This window comes from Mustela nigripes, chromosome 6 (genome assembly GCF_022355385.1).
Source record: "Mustela nigripes isolate SB6536 chromosome 6, MUSNIG.SB6536, whole genome shotgun sequence".
Classification (NCBI taxonomy): Eukaryota; Metazoa; Chordata; class Mammalia; order Carnivora; family Mustelidae; genus Mustela; species Mustela nigripes.
The window spans coordinates 11,201,776-11,217,803 of NC_081562.1; the positions used below are offsets into that span (position 1 = coordinate 11,201,776).

Below are 16,028 nucleotides of genomic sequence, written 5' to 3' on the forward strand. Positions count from 1 at the left end.
ACTCCGGCCCTTCCCCAACGGCCACACCGTATTCCGGTCCTTCCCCAAGAGCCCGCCCCCTCTTCCGGTCCCTCCCCCGCCCGAGGGCCCGCCCCTTCCCGCGGTCCTCCCCGCTACCCCGGGGCCCGCCCCTTCTTCCGTTCTCTCCCCCTCTTCCGGTCCCTAACTGAAGCTCCACCCCTTCCTCTATGCCGTCTCCCGCCATCCCCATTGGTGGAAAATCCAAGCCGCCCCTCAAGTTGCGGAGAGAAATGCTCCAGGTTGCCTGTCCCCGGAAGTAATGCTCGAAGGGCCCTCCCCTGAGGAAGTGACGACGGGAGTGCCCTTGACTAGCGGGGAGGGCCGGGCTGTGCATCCCTCCGCTCGCGCTGCAGGGAGGTAGGAGGCTCGTAGGGGTGGCTCGAGGTGGTGTCGCGGCGGAGACACGCTCCGGGCCTGTTCCTGCGCTGTCCAGCCGGCCGAGCGGGCCGAAGCCCCGGGCGGGGCGGGGGGCGGCCTCTCCGTTGAGCGGGATCCCCGGTGGCGTCCGATTCCCCAGTCCCTCTAGACAGGTCCTTTCTACTTTAGAACCCACACACACACACACACACACACTTCTGTTCCTGTTCCTCGAATTGTCGCGATTCCTCTTTCTTGATCCTTTGACAATCCCCTTTTCCCGTAATTCCCCACTAAAATGCCTGTTGAATGAGTAATAAAGAATTTGCAGACGGCCTTGGGTTCCAGTGTTGACTCTCATTTAACAGTTAGGTTTCTTTGGGCATGTCACATTACCTGAGCCTCGGAGTCCTCATCTGTGATGCGAGCAATACTGTAGAAAAACCTCCTCCAGGGTGAGCTGGCAGGACCCTGTCGTGTATAGGGCACTTGGGGACGGGGATGGACTTGGCCCTTAGCAGATGCCCCATAAATGTAGGCTCCTCCCTCGCTTCTGTTGTAACTCCTCTTACATCCTGATTTCGTTTTCGTTGTCAGCCAGTTTTCCTGTCCTGATTTGCGATTCCTTCTGCTTTTTGATTCTCATTCTTCACGCCCTGAATCTTGAGCTGCCGCCCCCCAAGACTGCCCAGATACCTTTCTTTTCCTGATGTGTTGACTTCCTGCGCTCTTCCTGCCTTTTTCCCTCACAGATGGCTCAGCGACTTCTCCTGAGGAGGTTCCTGGCCTCCGTCATCTCCAGGAAGCCCCCTCAGGGTCGTTGGGCACCCGTCACCCTCAGGACCCCGCAGTGCAGTCCTGGTAACCTGACAGTAACACCCAACCAAGCCCGGTCAGTGTACACCACCAGAGTGTGCACAACCACCTTTAACATCCAGGATGGACCCGACTTTCAAGACCGAGTTGTCAACAGTGAAACACCGGTGGTTGTGGATTTCCATGCACAGTGAGTCCTGGGGGTCAGCAGAGGACTGGGGTGTTTCTTGTGCAGGAATTTGTTGAGTACCTGTTGTGTCTCAGTCCCGCGTTTCATACTTCTCAGACATAGTCTCATTCTGAAGACCACCCCTCACACTCAAAGATTGAGTGTAGTCTGATAGGATGATAGGACACAGACTAGTGAACAATCTTCAGAGCTCACTGTTACTGGAGCTGAGAAACACTCACGTTCTGTATCTCACTCCCCAAATGGCTCAGAGGCCCCTTCAACTTGGACCAAAGCAGGAAAAATAGGACGGTCACATCATCTGGCTTTGGGTGGACACTAATTCCTGGCCTTGCAGATCAGCTGATTTTTAACATCTTGCCACCAAAGCGGGAAAGGGCTGGCAGAAAGTTATCATTGCACCATAGTGCTGCCCAAGTACACGGGGGATGGGCAGGGTTTTCTTTTCAGTGCTGTAGAAGTGGGTTGTAAGAATAGTTAAGCGCCTGTAGCCTTCAGATTGTTATCGTGCCTTTCCTCACTTCCAGACTTCAGGTCCTGACTAGCCAGCTGGCCACAAAAGAACTTGGACAAACCCCTCAGATTGAGGCCTCCTGGTGTAGGCTGGGTTAGAAGTTGGGAGACCTTCTGGGCAAATCTCTGTCAGATTGTTCTGCTTTCTTTCCCATTCTTTCTCTCTGACTCACCGTGTTGCCTTGCGCAGGCCGTTAGATGTCCTTGTGCCTCCCCTTCTTCACTTAAAATAGGAGATGAGATCTTGCAAGCTGGGTTTTTAGGTGTTGTGAGTTCAATTAATTGAAATCTCTGACCAGAAAGGGTTTTTTAAAGGCTGAGACTTAAAATAAGGGTCGTCAGCCAGGGGCTCATGGCCAGCAGAGCTTTCTCCCTTCCTCGTATAGCGAGGAATTCCAAAACGAATGATAAGTGGGATGATGCCTCATTTTCTTCTCTGACCAGAAAGTAAGACGTGAGTTTGTTTAGTGCCCTGGAGATGACAGCCTGTCGTCGCGGAGCTCACCACCCAGAGGGGCGCCCCTGTGATGAGTGCAGGGCCAGCATTGACCCAGGGCCTGGGGATCACAGAAGAACCCAGGGCTCAAAGAAGACATTTGAAGGACAACCTTGGGTTGCAGTCCCAGGATGCCTGTCAGACTCTAGGACTTTGCCTCCAGGAACTGTATGGTCCTTAGTTTCTCAGGAAGGTGTTTTTCTTTGTGGGGTTGAGGGCTCTGGGCAATAAAAACAGAAGATCCTGGCATAGTGACAAGTATGTTGGAGATGCTCCCTAGTACTGGCTTCTCCTCCCTGTGGTTCTGGGCCGGTGAAGTGTGTGAAGTAAGTCCGCATTTTAGAGAGCACCCTGAGCCCCATTGCCTTAGTGGCTGTCTCCTCACTGCTTTGAGATGCATAATCTCTGTTACTTGAAAAGAGGAAACTGAGGTCCCAGGACTGTCAGCTGGCTGGTGAGGAGTCTCTGTTTGAACCCCCAGATCTTTTAACTTCAAATCTCCCATTTTCTGTATGACAGAGTATTTCTCTATTGTCTTCTGATGCGGACTGTGTTTTAGAAGCCCGGGACCTCTGCAGATTCCCCCTGCTGCGGAGTACTGGCTTTATCGTTTGGCATATCATCATTATAGGTTCATAGTCGCCACACACAGAGCTGAGAGGGGCAGAAGGCCCCTTGGCAAGATGTAGTTCAAGGGAGGGTTCTGGGGAGACATAAGATCAATTGCTGAGCGCTCCTGTGACTGCACGCTTTCTCTCTCCCCTTGTCAGGTGGTGTGGCCCATGCAAGATCCTGGGGCCAAGGTTAGAGAAGGTGGTGGCCAAGCAGCACGGAAAAGTGGTGATGGCCAAGGTGGATATTGACGACCACACAGACCTCGCCCTAGAATATGAGGTATGAGGTGGCAGGGGACTGCCCCAAAGCCGCTGGTGTGGGGGGTGCTTGCAGCCCTAGGGTAGCTGGGGCAGGACATGGCTTGGGGGCCACCGGTAGCCATTAAGGGGCGTCTCAGTTTTTTCTAGCGCACTCAGTTCAGAGCACTTTGCGGATGTGGCCTGTTGAGGTTCTGAACCACTCATGTCCCTTTACCACCTTTAGGAAGTGGAATGTGTGATTCAAAACACCAGCTTATTCTCTGAATCTTGGGACATGGATGTGTTCCTTCGTTCATATATTCACCCGTGCTCATATTTAATCAGTAGTTATGTGGGAGCCGCGCCACGTGCCGGGCATTCGTGACTCTGGCACAAGGAAGACGAATTCCTTGTGTGCAGCACTCTTAGTCTAGCAAAAGAACAACAGGCAGACATTTCATGTCACGGTGTGGTGAGGAGTGCTGAGAGCAGAGGTGCGGAAGAGACTGACTGCTGGGGCGGTGGTGGGGAAGGAGGGATGTTTCCCACTAGGGGGACCTCTGAGTGGGCCCGTGGAGGATGCATGAGAAGAAGGGCCAAGTGCACGGCGCACAGTGAGACAGGAGGGAGTCCAGCGTGTTTCGCTGGTGTGTGTGTTCGGTGTCTCTTAAATGCCAGGAGCTGTCTCTCAGTTGTTCATAAGGCAGTGGACAAAGGAGACAAAATCCCTGCCTTCGTGGAGCCTACATTCTAGCTGGTTTGTTTTTTCTTTAAGGTTTTATTTATTTGTCAGAGAAAGAGTGGGTACACAAGCAGGGGGCACAGCAGGGAGAGGGAGAAGCAGACTCTCCACTGAGCAAGGAGCCCGATGCCGGGCTCGATTCCAGGACCCAGGGATCATGACCTGAGCTGAAGGCAGATGCTTAGCCAGTTGAGCCACCCAGGCATCCCTCTAGTATTTTTCATGGGTGGTTGGCACACTTTTTCTCTAAAGGACCAGGTTTGAGGCTTTACGGGGCATTGGTCTGTGTTGCAGATACTCAGCCGCCATTGAAAGCAGCCAGAGACCGTGTATAAACAAATGGGCGTCGTTGTGTGCCAATAAAACTTTATTCACACAATTAGGCAGCAAGCTGGGTTTGGCCAGTGGGCCATAGTTCACTGATCCCTGCTTTAGATGATACGTACTGTGGGGAAAAGTAAATCAGGAAGAGGAGGTGGGGCTAAGCATGGCGCTGGGGAGGGGTTCATTTTTTAAAGGGTGGATGGTGGGACACTGAGCTGTTTCTGTGATACATGCGACTCTGATCTCGGGGTTGTGAGTTCAAGCCCTGCATTGGCTGTAGACCTTCCTTTAAAAATAAGTAAGTAAATAAATAAACAAATAAAAAGGTGGGCTCAGGAATACCTCTCTGAGAAGCTGACATCTGAGCAAAGACTTGGAGTAAGGCAGTGAACCAGGCAGCTGTTTGGAAGAGCAATCTAGGCAGAACAGACATCAAACACAAAGGTCCTGTGGTCAGGGTGAGCCCAGTTTGCTCACAGAATAGCAGTGCCTTTGTGCCTGGAGCGGGAGATGCATGGGGTGTGAAGGTATCCTCCTGGCCTCGGAGACCAGGCAGCTAGAGAAAGGGAAGAGGTGCACTGTGGCTGGATGGCCAGTGTGGAGAACTGAGCAGGGAGTGAGAGCGCAGGCCGCTGGGAAGTAGAGGGGAAGGGGTTGGCAAAGCCATGATGAAGATACTGTTCTTATCGAGTTGAGGTCATACTTGGTGGCCTGTGATCAGATCCGGTTCCCCGACATATTTGACCTGGACTTTGGGTTCTTTTTTTCTTTTTTCTTTTTTAAGATTTTATTTATTTATATGACAGACAAGAGATCACAAATTGGCAGAGAGGCAGGCAGAGAGAGAGAGGAGGAAGCAGGCTCCCTGCCGAGCAGAGAGCCTGATGCGGGGCTCGATCCCAGGACCCTGGGATCATGACCTGAACTGAAGGCAGAGGCTTTAACCCACTGAGCCACCCAGGTGCCCCTGGATTCTTTTTTCATTTCCCATGAAAATCCAAATTTCTGGTTCTCCTGAAGATCTGGCCAGACTCAGCCCCCATCCTTCCTTCCTTCTGGGCAGCCAGTGACTAGAAGAGGGGGCCTGTTCTCTTCCGAGTTTGTAAGTCCAGGTTCAGCGCTCACGAGACCACCAGATAGCGGTGCGGCCTCCAGCCGGGATGAGGATAGGCTGGCCGCCTGTTGCGCTAGGGTGGGAGTGGTCACCCACGGAAACATCTGCTCCAGACAGGGGGACAGGAAGTAGATGCCGGGCAGGCAAGGCCACCGATGAGCACTGCAGGTGGGGAGGGAGGCCTTCCTGAGGGAAGAGTCTGTGGCACTGGGCTGCTTACACGGGCTTGGTGGGGAGGGATGACTTGCTGTTTTTGCGCTTGTTTTGTTAAGTAAACAATATCCCCAACATGGGGCTCGAACTCCCAACCCCAAGATCGAGAGTCATGTGCCCTACTGACTGAGCCAGCCAGGTGCCCCGAGGCTATTTTTCTGAAGCCCTCCCACCGACCTGTCAGTCCAGGGGGCACTTACGGGCCGTTGAGATGCCCCCGTCTTTCTCCTACTTGTCCATCCCTCCCCCCTCCGAGGCCAGCATGGGGCACACAGTGATCCTCATCACGGGGATGAGCTTAGGATTGGAGCAGCTAGAACATTCCCCAGGGTGACCGGCAAGTATAAGGTGTCACAGGCCAGTCCCGACACCGCAGCAGTCAGCCTCAGCCCGTGGAACCTCTCAGCAGACACACCCTGAGCGCCAGCCGTGGTTCAGCAGCTGTGGCTAGCTGGTGCGGGCTGGCAGAATAACCCATGCCCACCCGCATTCCGGGAGCCTGGTGACGCCGGGCTGGCCACCAAGGTCCTGTAGTCAGGCCTGGAAAGTGCATGTAAGAGAAGACCCCGTACAGGATCTCATCGCTCCTCCCTCTGACCACTGTCCAGGTCACTCGGGAGGACCTCAGGGCAGCTGGGCCTGCATTAACTGGTCCCGGCCCCGGGCAGATGTCACTGCAGTGCTGCAGAAGCTCCAGCCGGGGTTGTCCTGACCCCTCCCCTAGCCCTTCCTTCCTTCCTTCACACCTGTTCTGGAAGACAGCCCGAGGAAGAAGTTTCAGCCGAGAGATCCATAGTACCTCCTGAGACCGCTTCCTCCTTTTCCAAGTGTTGGGTGAACATGTGGGAGACAGTACTTTAACTTATATTCAGAGAATTTGGCGCCTCTCCCCGAGCTTTCCTGAACTCCCCCTCGCCCCCCAATCCCCTCGGCCCCAGCGCATGCCCAGCACACACCCTCAGGGTGAGTCTCCTTCCTCACACAAATTCTTGCCCCACACCTCTGCTTCGGTCAGCTGCCCTCCCAAGAACTCCACTGTCTCAGAGGAGAAGGAAGGGAAAGCCTGGGGGCCTTGGGGTTTCGATGCCAACCCGCCCCCCGCAACCACCCTGTTGTGCACTGCCCTGACTTGGCTGAAAAAAGGCTCTCTGCTCGCCCAGCTCCTCGTCCCCACTGGATGGCCGGGCGTTCCCTGATCGTTCAGACCTTGCCAGCTACAGGGGCAAAGAGCGGATCCAGGTGTGGGCCCTGGAGCCTCTGTGCTCTCCTTCAGGGCTTCTTCTGACTTCCCACTTGAAGCTGTTATCCTTTTGAGAAGAAGACCCTTTAAAAAGCAGTGGAAAAACAGCCAGGTAATAAATAATAAGGAGGAAAAGTCACCTGTCATCTTAGAATCCCAATACAATCATTGTCACAATTTGGGGTGATTTAAGCTTTTATTTGAATTTTTTCCCTTTTAATGTTTCACATAACCTCATAGAACAGTTCATTGAGTAGTAATATTTCATGGCTGGAGAGCATAGTACTTCAATTATTACCATACCCCATACTTTGAAAGTATTCTAAATCAGTGCCTCACAGACTTTCATATGATCTGGGATATTGTTTAAAAGTAGATTAGGAGAGGCGCCTGGGTGGCTCAGTGAGTTAAGCCTCTGCCTTCAGCTCAGGTCCTGATCCCAGGGTCCGGGATCGAGCCCTGCATCAGGCTCTCTGCTCAGCAGGAAACCTGCTTCCCTTCCTCTCTCTCTGCCTGCCTCTCTCCCTACTTGTGATCTCTGTCTGTCAAATAAGTAAATAAAATCTTCCAAAAAAAAAAAAAGGCGGATGAGGAATCAGTAGGTCTAGGAAGAGCCGAAGACCCTGCTTCCCCGCGGGCTCCTCAGTGACCACTAACAGCATGTGGAACCAAACATCAAGAAGTAAAAGTTCCAGGGCGCCTGGGTGGCTCAGTGGGTTAAGGCCTCTGCCTTCGGCTCAGGTCATGATCCCAGGGTCCTAGGATCGGGCTCTCTGCTCTGCAGGGAAGCCTGCTTCCTCCTCTCTCTCTGCCTGCCTCTCTGCCTACTTGGGGTCTCTGTCTGTCAAATAAATAAATAAAATCTTTAAAAAAAAAAAAAAAAAGAAGAAGTAAAAGTTCCAAAGGCCTCTGCTGACCTTCTAGGGGGCATTCGAGGACTCTCACCTGGTGGTGTCCCGTCTCATGGGTTTTGACAAGTGTGCAGTCACGTGGACCCACCGTCACAGTTCTGTACAGAAGAGTTTCACCATCTTAAAAGTGCTCCACTTTCTCTTCCCTCCTCCCCTTGGGCCCCTGGCAACCACGGATCTTTTTACTGTCTCCGTAGTTTTGCCTTTTCCAGAATGTTGCATAGTTGGATCAGTTTTTTTGTTTGTTTTTTGTTTGTTTTGTTTTGTTTTGTTTTTAGTAGGCTCCATGCCCAGCTCCAAGCTCAGAGCCCAGCGTGGACCTTGAACTCACAACCCTGTGATCAGAACAAGACCTGAGCGAGATCAAGAGTCAGACACCTAACTGACTGAGCCACCCAGGCGCTCCTGGATTTGATTTTTTTTTTTTTTAAGATTTTATTTATTTATTTGACAGACAGAGATCACAAGTAGGCAGAGAGGCAGGCAGAGGGTGGGGGAAGCAGGCTCCCTGCTGAGCAGAGAGCCCGATGCGATGCGGGGCTCAATCCCAGGACCCTAGGATTATGACCTGAGCCGAAGGCAAAGGCTTAACCCACTGAGCCACCCAGGTGCCCTGATTTTTTTTTTTTTTTTAAATAATATTATTTTTTTGCCTGGGGCACCTGGCTGTTTCAGTCAGTGGTGTATGTAGCTCTTGATCTCAGGGTTGTGGGTTCAAGTTCCACACTGGGTGCAGAGATGACTTAAGAAAAAAATAAAATCTTAAAAAAGTAATAATCATAATAATAGCCTTTTACAAGAATCCTCCCGCATCCAGCAGCTTCTCATTTGAAGTACGGAGTCAGCCTTTCGGCACCTCCCCACCTGCACTTCCTTGCCCTGCTAGGGCTCAGGAGCTCCGAGGCCAGCTTGGGGCACGGTGAGACATCAGGGACAGCAGTGTCAGACCCCAGCTCCACCACTTGGTCACTTCGCTCTCGGGCCTCAGTCTTCTCATCTCTAAGGTGACCCCACCTTGAGGCACGAATTCATGAGGTCTTGTCCGCAAGTGGTTAGCATCTCCCTGACACTTGAGGACCCCCAGTACACAGCGGCCTCACCGCCGGTCATATTTTCCTTTGCGTTAATTCTGCAGTTAGCAGAGGAGTCCCCGACCTGGGTGACAGCTGGCACGGTCCCTGTGCCTTGGTAGGGCCTCATAGATAGGGGGAGGGGAGGCTGGGAAGTCTCTGCAGGATCCTTGAGTTCCGCAGCAGTGTGGGGCTGAGCTGGAGGTCAGTGGGGATAGACACACACGTGCATGTGCGCACACGGACACACACACACACACACACACCCCGTCCCGAGGTCTCAGCGTCTCTGGCCCAGCCTGGGAGGCTCCAGGAGGCGGCATCACAGAGCAGGAGGAGCAGCGCGTCTCGGCGCATCCGTTCGTCCTCCTCCAGCTGCTCCGGCAGAGTGCAGAGGGAAGCAGCGGTCCTGTTCCCCTGCGGCCCCTCTTCCACTTGGATCACATTCCAGAGGAGTGTGCCAAGGACCCGCGCGTTTCCATTTAAGGCCGTGTTTACAAGCACCGACCGCTGCTGATCTGTGAGCCACACTCGGGAGGCAGCAAAGCCACATCCTCCTCCTTGCGGGGAGGGAAGCCCAATCCCAGCCCAGGTGCTCCAGCCACGTCCTGGAAAAAACAGCCTCTGGCAAGCGTGCGGCTGTGTGCATTCGTCTAATTTAGGCTCCCCCTCCGAAGAGCGCCCTTGGTCAGTAAGGACTAGACCTTGGAATGTCTGCTCTATGTCTGCAGCGTGGCTGTGTCTGTGCATTTGCACGGATGTGAGCATGGTAGGACTGGTCTGGTGTCCCTAAGAACTGACACCACTCCCAGCCACCCCGGCCAGCGTAGTCCTACTTAGAGGACACGTAAAAGCCATTAGACCCCTTCTCATGCACTGGTGTATAGTTTTTATGCAGTTACAGAAATGGGACAGGGTGGAATCCAGTTAGGGCTTGAGCCTTGTCCCTCAGTGGAGTGGCCAGACTCCAGGCGCTGTAGCTGCCCTCACAGGCCACTAGAGGGCGCATAAGAACACAGCTCTGGGGGCACCGGCTGGCTCTATGTGCCTTTTTTTTTTTTTTTTTTTTTAAGTATTTTATTTATTTGAGAGATGGGGACAGAGATAGCGAGGGGGAGGGAGAAGCAGGCTCCCCACTGAGCCGGGAACCCAACTCGGAGCTCCATCCCAAGACCCTGGGATCATGACTGAGCCGAAGGCAGACAGACGCCCAACCAACTGAGCCACCCAGGTGCCCCCAGAGTGTGTGACTCTTGATCTCAGGTTGTGAGTTCAAGCCCCAGTTTGGGTATAGAGATTACTTAAAAAAAAAAATAATAAGATCTTTTAAAGATAAAACACGCAGCTCCATGCCCGCTTTGAGGCATCCCATGGTACGATCCAAAGCAAGTCTCCCTGGGCCCTGGCCTGTGCCTGGAGACAGGGCAGGCTGCCCGCTGGATCTCTACCCTTCATGCCACCTCACGTATCACAGTCATGAACAATGAGGGCAAGAGCCAGTGGTAGGACCACAAACCAGGGCACACGCATGGTCAGCCCGCTGCCACGTGGGTCTCCCTGCATATTCCCTCTGCCACCTGCATCAGCCCCAGGACAGTCCTTGACGGGGTTTCACGGGACTCATACGAACAGGAACTGCATCATCTCCCCTCCTGTCTATCCACCCAGAGCCTGTTAGGGGAGGAGGGCAAGGCCTGCCATGGGAAGTCTGGGGGGGCGTGGGGGCAGCCCCCCAAGACTGGAGAGTGGGCCAGTGTGGCCTTCGGTTCTCTTGTAACTGACCTGGGCGCCTTTCGAACTCCCAAGTCTGGCTCCCCAGGATGACTCATGGGCAGGACGGCACTCGGAATTCAGGAAGACTTGGTATGTTTGTGTAAATTGCTGTTGTTACTTTGTAGTTAACATGTGTAAGAAAAGAATGTTTATCTTGTTCTGTTTATCCATTTAAAAAAAAAAAGTCTACAAATGTCAGGCAGGGAGCCCAGGCCACAGAAAATGCTCGATGCCACAGCAGGCAGTGGGTCTCGTGGACGTGCCATGGAATCTGTACGGGTCCCCCGAGGGAACTTGAGAAAATGCTTCATAGGCCAAGAATGTTGCCCTCGGTCCCCCCTGATAAATAAACATCAGCTCATATATGGCTGAGCCCTTCCTCCCACACCGTCCAGTATGAGTCAGTGACTTTCTGGACCCCGCTGGCCATTCACAGCAGCGAGGGACGGGGCCTGTTAGACTTTTCGGACACGCTCTCTGTGGCCACCATTTGTTGACCGTCCCTGCGTACCAGGAGTGGCCAGGTCTGACCCTCAAGGGCCCTGCCAGGCGCTGAGACTGCTCGCCTTACCTGGGGCAACCCCCGGACCTGGAACGGGTGCGCTCAGTGGCTCGGTTGTGCGGATGGGAACAAGGAGACGGAGCAGTGAAGGGGCTTCTGCAGAGCGGCCTGGCTTCAGGTCCGCCCTTTCCAGAGCCTGAGCTCTCAACCACCCAGCTTTATCTGTGAATCTTTCATCTCTGTCCTAAGCCTTGAAGGTCCATCCTGTCGCCCCCATTTTACGGAAGAGGGCGCCGAACCCCTGAGGGCCAGGACTCAGACCCTCACATCTCCACGCCTCCCCCGCACGAGGCCGGATTGCCCCTCGGGGAGCCCCCCCCCCCCCCCCCCCCGCCCTGGCCTGCAGCTGTGTGGGCTATTTTCATCCCTCCTCCATGGCAGCCAAACCACTGGGCCAGTGAGTCAGTCCTGCGGTTGGGGAAGGAAGGGGACCGCCGGGAGCCCACAGTGGAAAAGTCTTCCCAGCGGGTGAACCTTCAGGCCCTGCGGCACCCCTGCACCAAGGGAAGGGGCCCCGCCCACCGCTTGGGCGGTCACCGCGCTCCGTACACCACCAGCCTTCACCACAAAGCCTGGGGAACGGCCGTTGAGAAGAGTCCGTCTCCGGGTGACCTGGTCTCCCTTCGTCTCCCCCACGCAGGTGTCAGCTGTGCCCACCGTGCTGGCCATCAAGAACGGGGACGTGGTGGACAAGTTCGTGGGCATCAAAGACGAGGACCAGCTGGAGGCCTTCCTGAAGAAGCTCATTGGCTGACCTGGTCGCCCTCGCCCCCTGAACCCCCATGGTGCCAGGAGGGTCCCCGATAGAGCTCAGAGCCCTTCTGTGTTGGCCCTTCCTGCCTCCTCCCTTCTGTCCGGCCCCTGCGGGCCCGCGCTTCGGAGACCGGGCCCCCAACCGCGGGAGCCTCGCGTGCTTCCAGCCCGGCTGAGTGCCAGAGGAATGGTGCTGCTGCTGATCTGGGGGCGGCCGCCTCCCCCCCCACACTGTCCTCTGTCTGCTCCCACAGCGCTAGTCCGTTCTCCCGGGATGCTGGAGGGAGCCCCAGGCCAGCTGGCAGTGACCCCTCGGCCCGCACCTCCCTGGTTCCTTCTGATCCACGCCCCGGTGCCTGGCCCGTCTTCCTCCTGCCTTTTTCTTTCCTGCTGCTGTTTTATAAAAAGGAAGAAGGAAAAAAGAAACCCAAACAAGTGAGAGTAATCTATAATTCTCTCATTTTTTGTAGGTCTGTAATAAAGAACTTTATGTGATTCCCTTCTACCTCCTGCTCTGAAGAACAGACCCTAGGCTCCACGCTAAATTACCCTGGAGCCACCGCCCCCCAAAGAGCCACCTCCCTTCCCCCCGGGCACAAGGGCAGAGAACATGCACATGGGACAGGAGGAGGGGGTTGTCCTCAGACCCCCTGCCTTGGGAGGCCTCACTGTGAACAAACCGGACCAATAAAGCTAGGGGTTTGCACCGTTGACAACTTCCGTTCTATCTGGGCTCTGGAAGCACTTGGGACCCCTCCCCAGGCTGGGCTTCTGTCCCTGCTTCCTGTGACTCCGCCACCCTCTTGCCCTTGACCGGTACCACCTTCACGTGCAAGTGAAGCAAGAGGGTGCTTACTGTCCCCGTTACACAGATTAGGACACTGAGGCTCCTGGGGTCCAGAGCCAGGGTTTGCATCCAGAAACTGTTGCCCCTGAAAGCTGCACTCCTGCACCTGATCCACTTGATGTTTCTCGGCCTGCCTTCACCGATGGCACATGGCTGTACCCCGGGAAAGCCTGACCCCTGGGGGAGCTGGGCCATTCTTCCTGTGTATGCCACAGGAACGCCTGAGCCTCAGGGCCAGCCGCTCTGTCCCTTCTTGTTCCCAGCTCCCTGTAGCCCATGGAGGAAGATGCCAGGCCACCAGGCTTGCCAACCAGAAGAGCCCATCCTCTGTCTCCCTCTTGGGGCCGAGCTGCCCTTTGGCTCAGTTGCCTAGCGGAGGTTCCAGCTACCTGGGAACCGTGGGGGCTTGACTGCAGGGGTGTCCTGGCACCCTTGCCCTCGGCCCTGGGGTGCCGTGTCTCCTCCTGGGTGCATTGTCTTCAGTGGTTTTCGGGTTGCTATTGAACGTGCCCAGGTCATAGCAGGGTCCTAGAGGGGTTTGCGCCAGCACCGCCTTAGGAAGGCTGCTGTGGCCGATGGGAGAGCGGGGCTACCTCAGAAGCAGCCCCTGAAAGACCTCAGACCCAGGATCTGTCAGGCACACAGAGGGGAGATGAGTCAGCAGCTGGCATCTGCCAAGGGAGGCCGAGAGCTCTGGGAGGGTGGGCAGCAGCCGCCGTGCTCCGAGGGCGCTAACTGGGTGCTGCCCACCCCCACCACGGCTGCACAGGCTTGGCGTCCTCATCCTCATCCCCCTCTACTCAGGAGGCCCCCTCGGGTTGAGAGCCTCGTCCAAGATCACGGAGCCCACAGGGCGCACCTCTTCCGTCACGGTACAAAATGTAGTGTGTGATCTTCGTCCCAGAGCCGACACACTGGTGGCTCGATTGACAGGAGAGACGCTGACGCCGAGGTTGAGTTACTTTCCAAGAGGCCTGGCAAGTAAGGGGCGGGCCAGAGCTCAAGGTCAGGGTGCTGTGATGCCCGGGCCGGGACCCTGCCACGGGACCCTGCTGCCGCTCCTTAAAAGGTGCCCCGGCCAAGCACTTTCTGCACAATTACCTCATTTAATTCCTGTCTTATGAGGCAAGTATTATTTCCACGTTCCAAGTGGTAAAACCGGTTCAGAGACACCGACTTACCCAAGGTCCTGTCGAAAGAGCCGTGAGGCCAGATTTAAACCCAGGTGGGGGTCTGGCCTCTCCACTGCTGGCAGGTGGGAAGAGGCTGCCAAAGATCCTCGGGACCAGAGGCCCGGCCTCTGCACCACCCCGATCTCCCTGTCCTTAAAAGGATGCTGCGGGGTGAGGTCTGCTAGTGGCCTCTGCTGGCCCAGGTTGGCAGGTCTGCCCATGCGGCTATTCGCGGCATGAGTCACCGGCTGGGAGCACAGAAGCCTCGGGGTGATCCCATTTGACTAATTCCACGGCTCTGACCTCACCGGGACGCTGCCAGCTTTGCATTGCGGCCCCACCGCTGCCCTCTGGGTGCCTCCTTGGGCTCCCCTAACTGCAGAATAGGGGTCAGCAGTGTGGCTGCGGGGCAGAGGAATCAGCGCCAGCCCCTCAGAAGCACAGACACACAACCCCAGAGAGGGGGGGGCATGACCACGGGTCCCCTTGGCCCCACGACCTGCCATGGGTGGCGTCTGTACCCGTATTCTGATCCCGAGTTCCTCCGGTGGGCCCGGAGACGGGAGCCTGGGACCGAAGCTTGCGTTTGTTGTGTCAGATGTACAGCCTCCGCCGTGATCACCACCACAGCCCGCCGGGCAGGAGTGCTCCCCATTTCCCAGTGGAGGAGACTGGGGTCAGAATGCCGTCCGCAGAATGGCTGAGATGCGCAGCAAACAGGCAAACAGGAGTGGCCCCCAACAAAGGGCGCCCGTGGGCCTGGGAAGCACTAGGATGAGGCTGCAGAGCCGGAGGCCATAGGCCACTCTGAGAGCAATGTCAGGGTGTCATCCCGCCTCCCCCATGAGGGCACGAGCGGCCTGACTTGCCCAGGTCACTGCCTGTGTGTGATGGGGACTTGAGTCCCTGGGCCCTGACTGCAGCTAGTCCTAAAATGAAAGGGACTCTGGTGACCCTTGCTTCCCAGGGTTCCAGGAGCAGAGAAGAGGACAATGTGTCTCTACAGAGGCCAGGCTCCGGAGCCAGGACCTATTGGGTCAAGAGGATGTTGACGTGCTGCCAGTGCCCTTCCCAACAGTCCCTGCCCAGGAGGGCGCTCAGCCCCTGCCCCAGATGCCTGGGGAAAGTTTGTCCGGAAAGCGAAGGCAGCTCTGGCAGGGCTGCCGGAAATCCCAAATGTGTGGGCCCCGGCTGGGAAGGGCCCAGAGAACAATGTTGGGGCGTTGGTGGCCGGCAGGACGCCGTGCGACCCGCGAGGCTTCCAGGCATGCTGCAGCAGTTCCTCTCGGCTGCCTGGAACACCGGCTGCGGGCGTGACCTTGAACCCTGGGTCCTGGGGGGGTGGGGCTGGCTGCCACGGATCTGCCAGAAACCAGGACCACTGGTTCTGCCAAGGAGCTCCAGCTCTCCAGCCACTCCAAACAGCCTTCTGGAAGCCCAGGGTGGTCCGCAGCCACTCCACAGTGGTGTAAGGACAGGAGGAATCAGAGCCGGTTCAAGTTCCAACTGGGCCACCTACTAGTGTGGCCTTGGGCATGTTGCATCCCCATGCGGAAGCTCAGCGGTGAGATCAATAGAACCAGGCAACACCGAGTGCACTTCCCGTGTCATCGCGCTGAGCCTTCTCAACAAGCCAGAGAGAGGCAGGGACTGCCGTTGCCACTAGGCCCAGAGCGCTTCAGGGACCAGCCTTGACAGGTGTCAGGAGCTCTGGACGCAGGTGTGTCTGACTCTAAAGCCTCTGGGTCCTTACCTATTAGCACCACGGCTTTTCCTTGGGGGCAAGGTTTTTCACTATTTTGCGCCTCCGTGGCCCCATCTGCATGCTGGGCCAGTGACACGCCCTCCTCATGAGCTCACAGTGGGGACAGCATGGCGAGGCGTGCAGTGCAGAAGCATTCTGGTACCTCGCTGGGTCTCCGAAAGTGTCCACGGCTATGCTTTCCCTTCCCCTCCTCTAGCGACATCTTCAACAGGAACCACCGGGTTTCCTAAGATAAGGACCCGGCACCTCACCACGGACGAACAGGGCTGTCCTTGTAGTAGGCCGTGGCCCTGAC

General features: G+C 55.9%; 1 protein-coding gene across 2 annotated transcripts; it reads left to right on the forward strand.

The window, feature by feature from the left end:
- Positions 1 to 269: 269 nt before the first annotated feature.
- Positions 270 to 12,666, forward strand: TXN2 (thioredoxin 2). 2 transcript variants are annotated; one of them, XM_059402105.1, is made up of 4 exons: positions 270 to 378; positions 1,131 to 1,384; positions 3,164 to 3,287; positions 12,420 to 12,666. In XM_059402105.1, exons 2-4 carry the CDS (start codon positions 1,131 to 1,133, stop codon positions 12,465 to 12,467), a joined length of 426 nt encoding a protein of 141 aa, XP_059258088.1. In that variant the 5' UTR covers positions 270 to 378; the 3' UTR covers positions 12,468 to 12,666. The 2 variants fall into 2 exon arrangements, with proteins under 2 accessions (XP_059258088.1, XP_059258086.1); XM_059402103.1 differs by lacking the exon at positions 12,420 to 12,666 and adding an exon at positions 11,837 to 12,413.
- Positions 12,667 to 16,028: the final 3,362 nt, after the last annotated feature.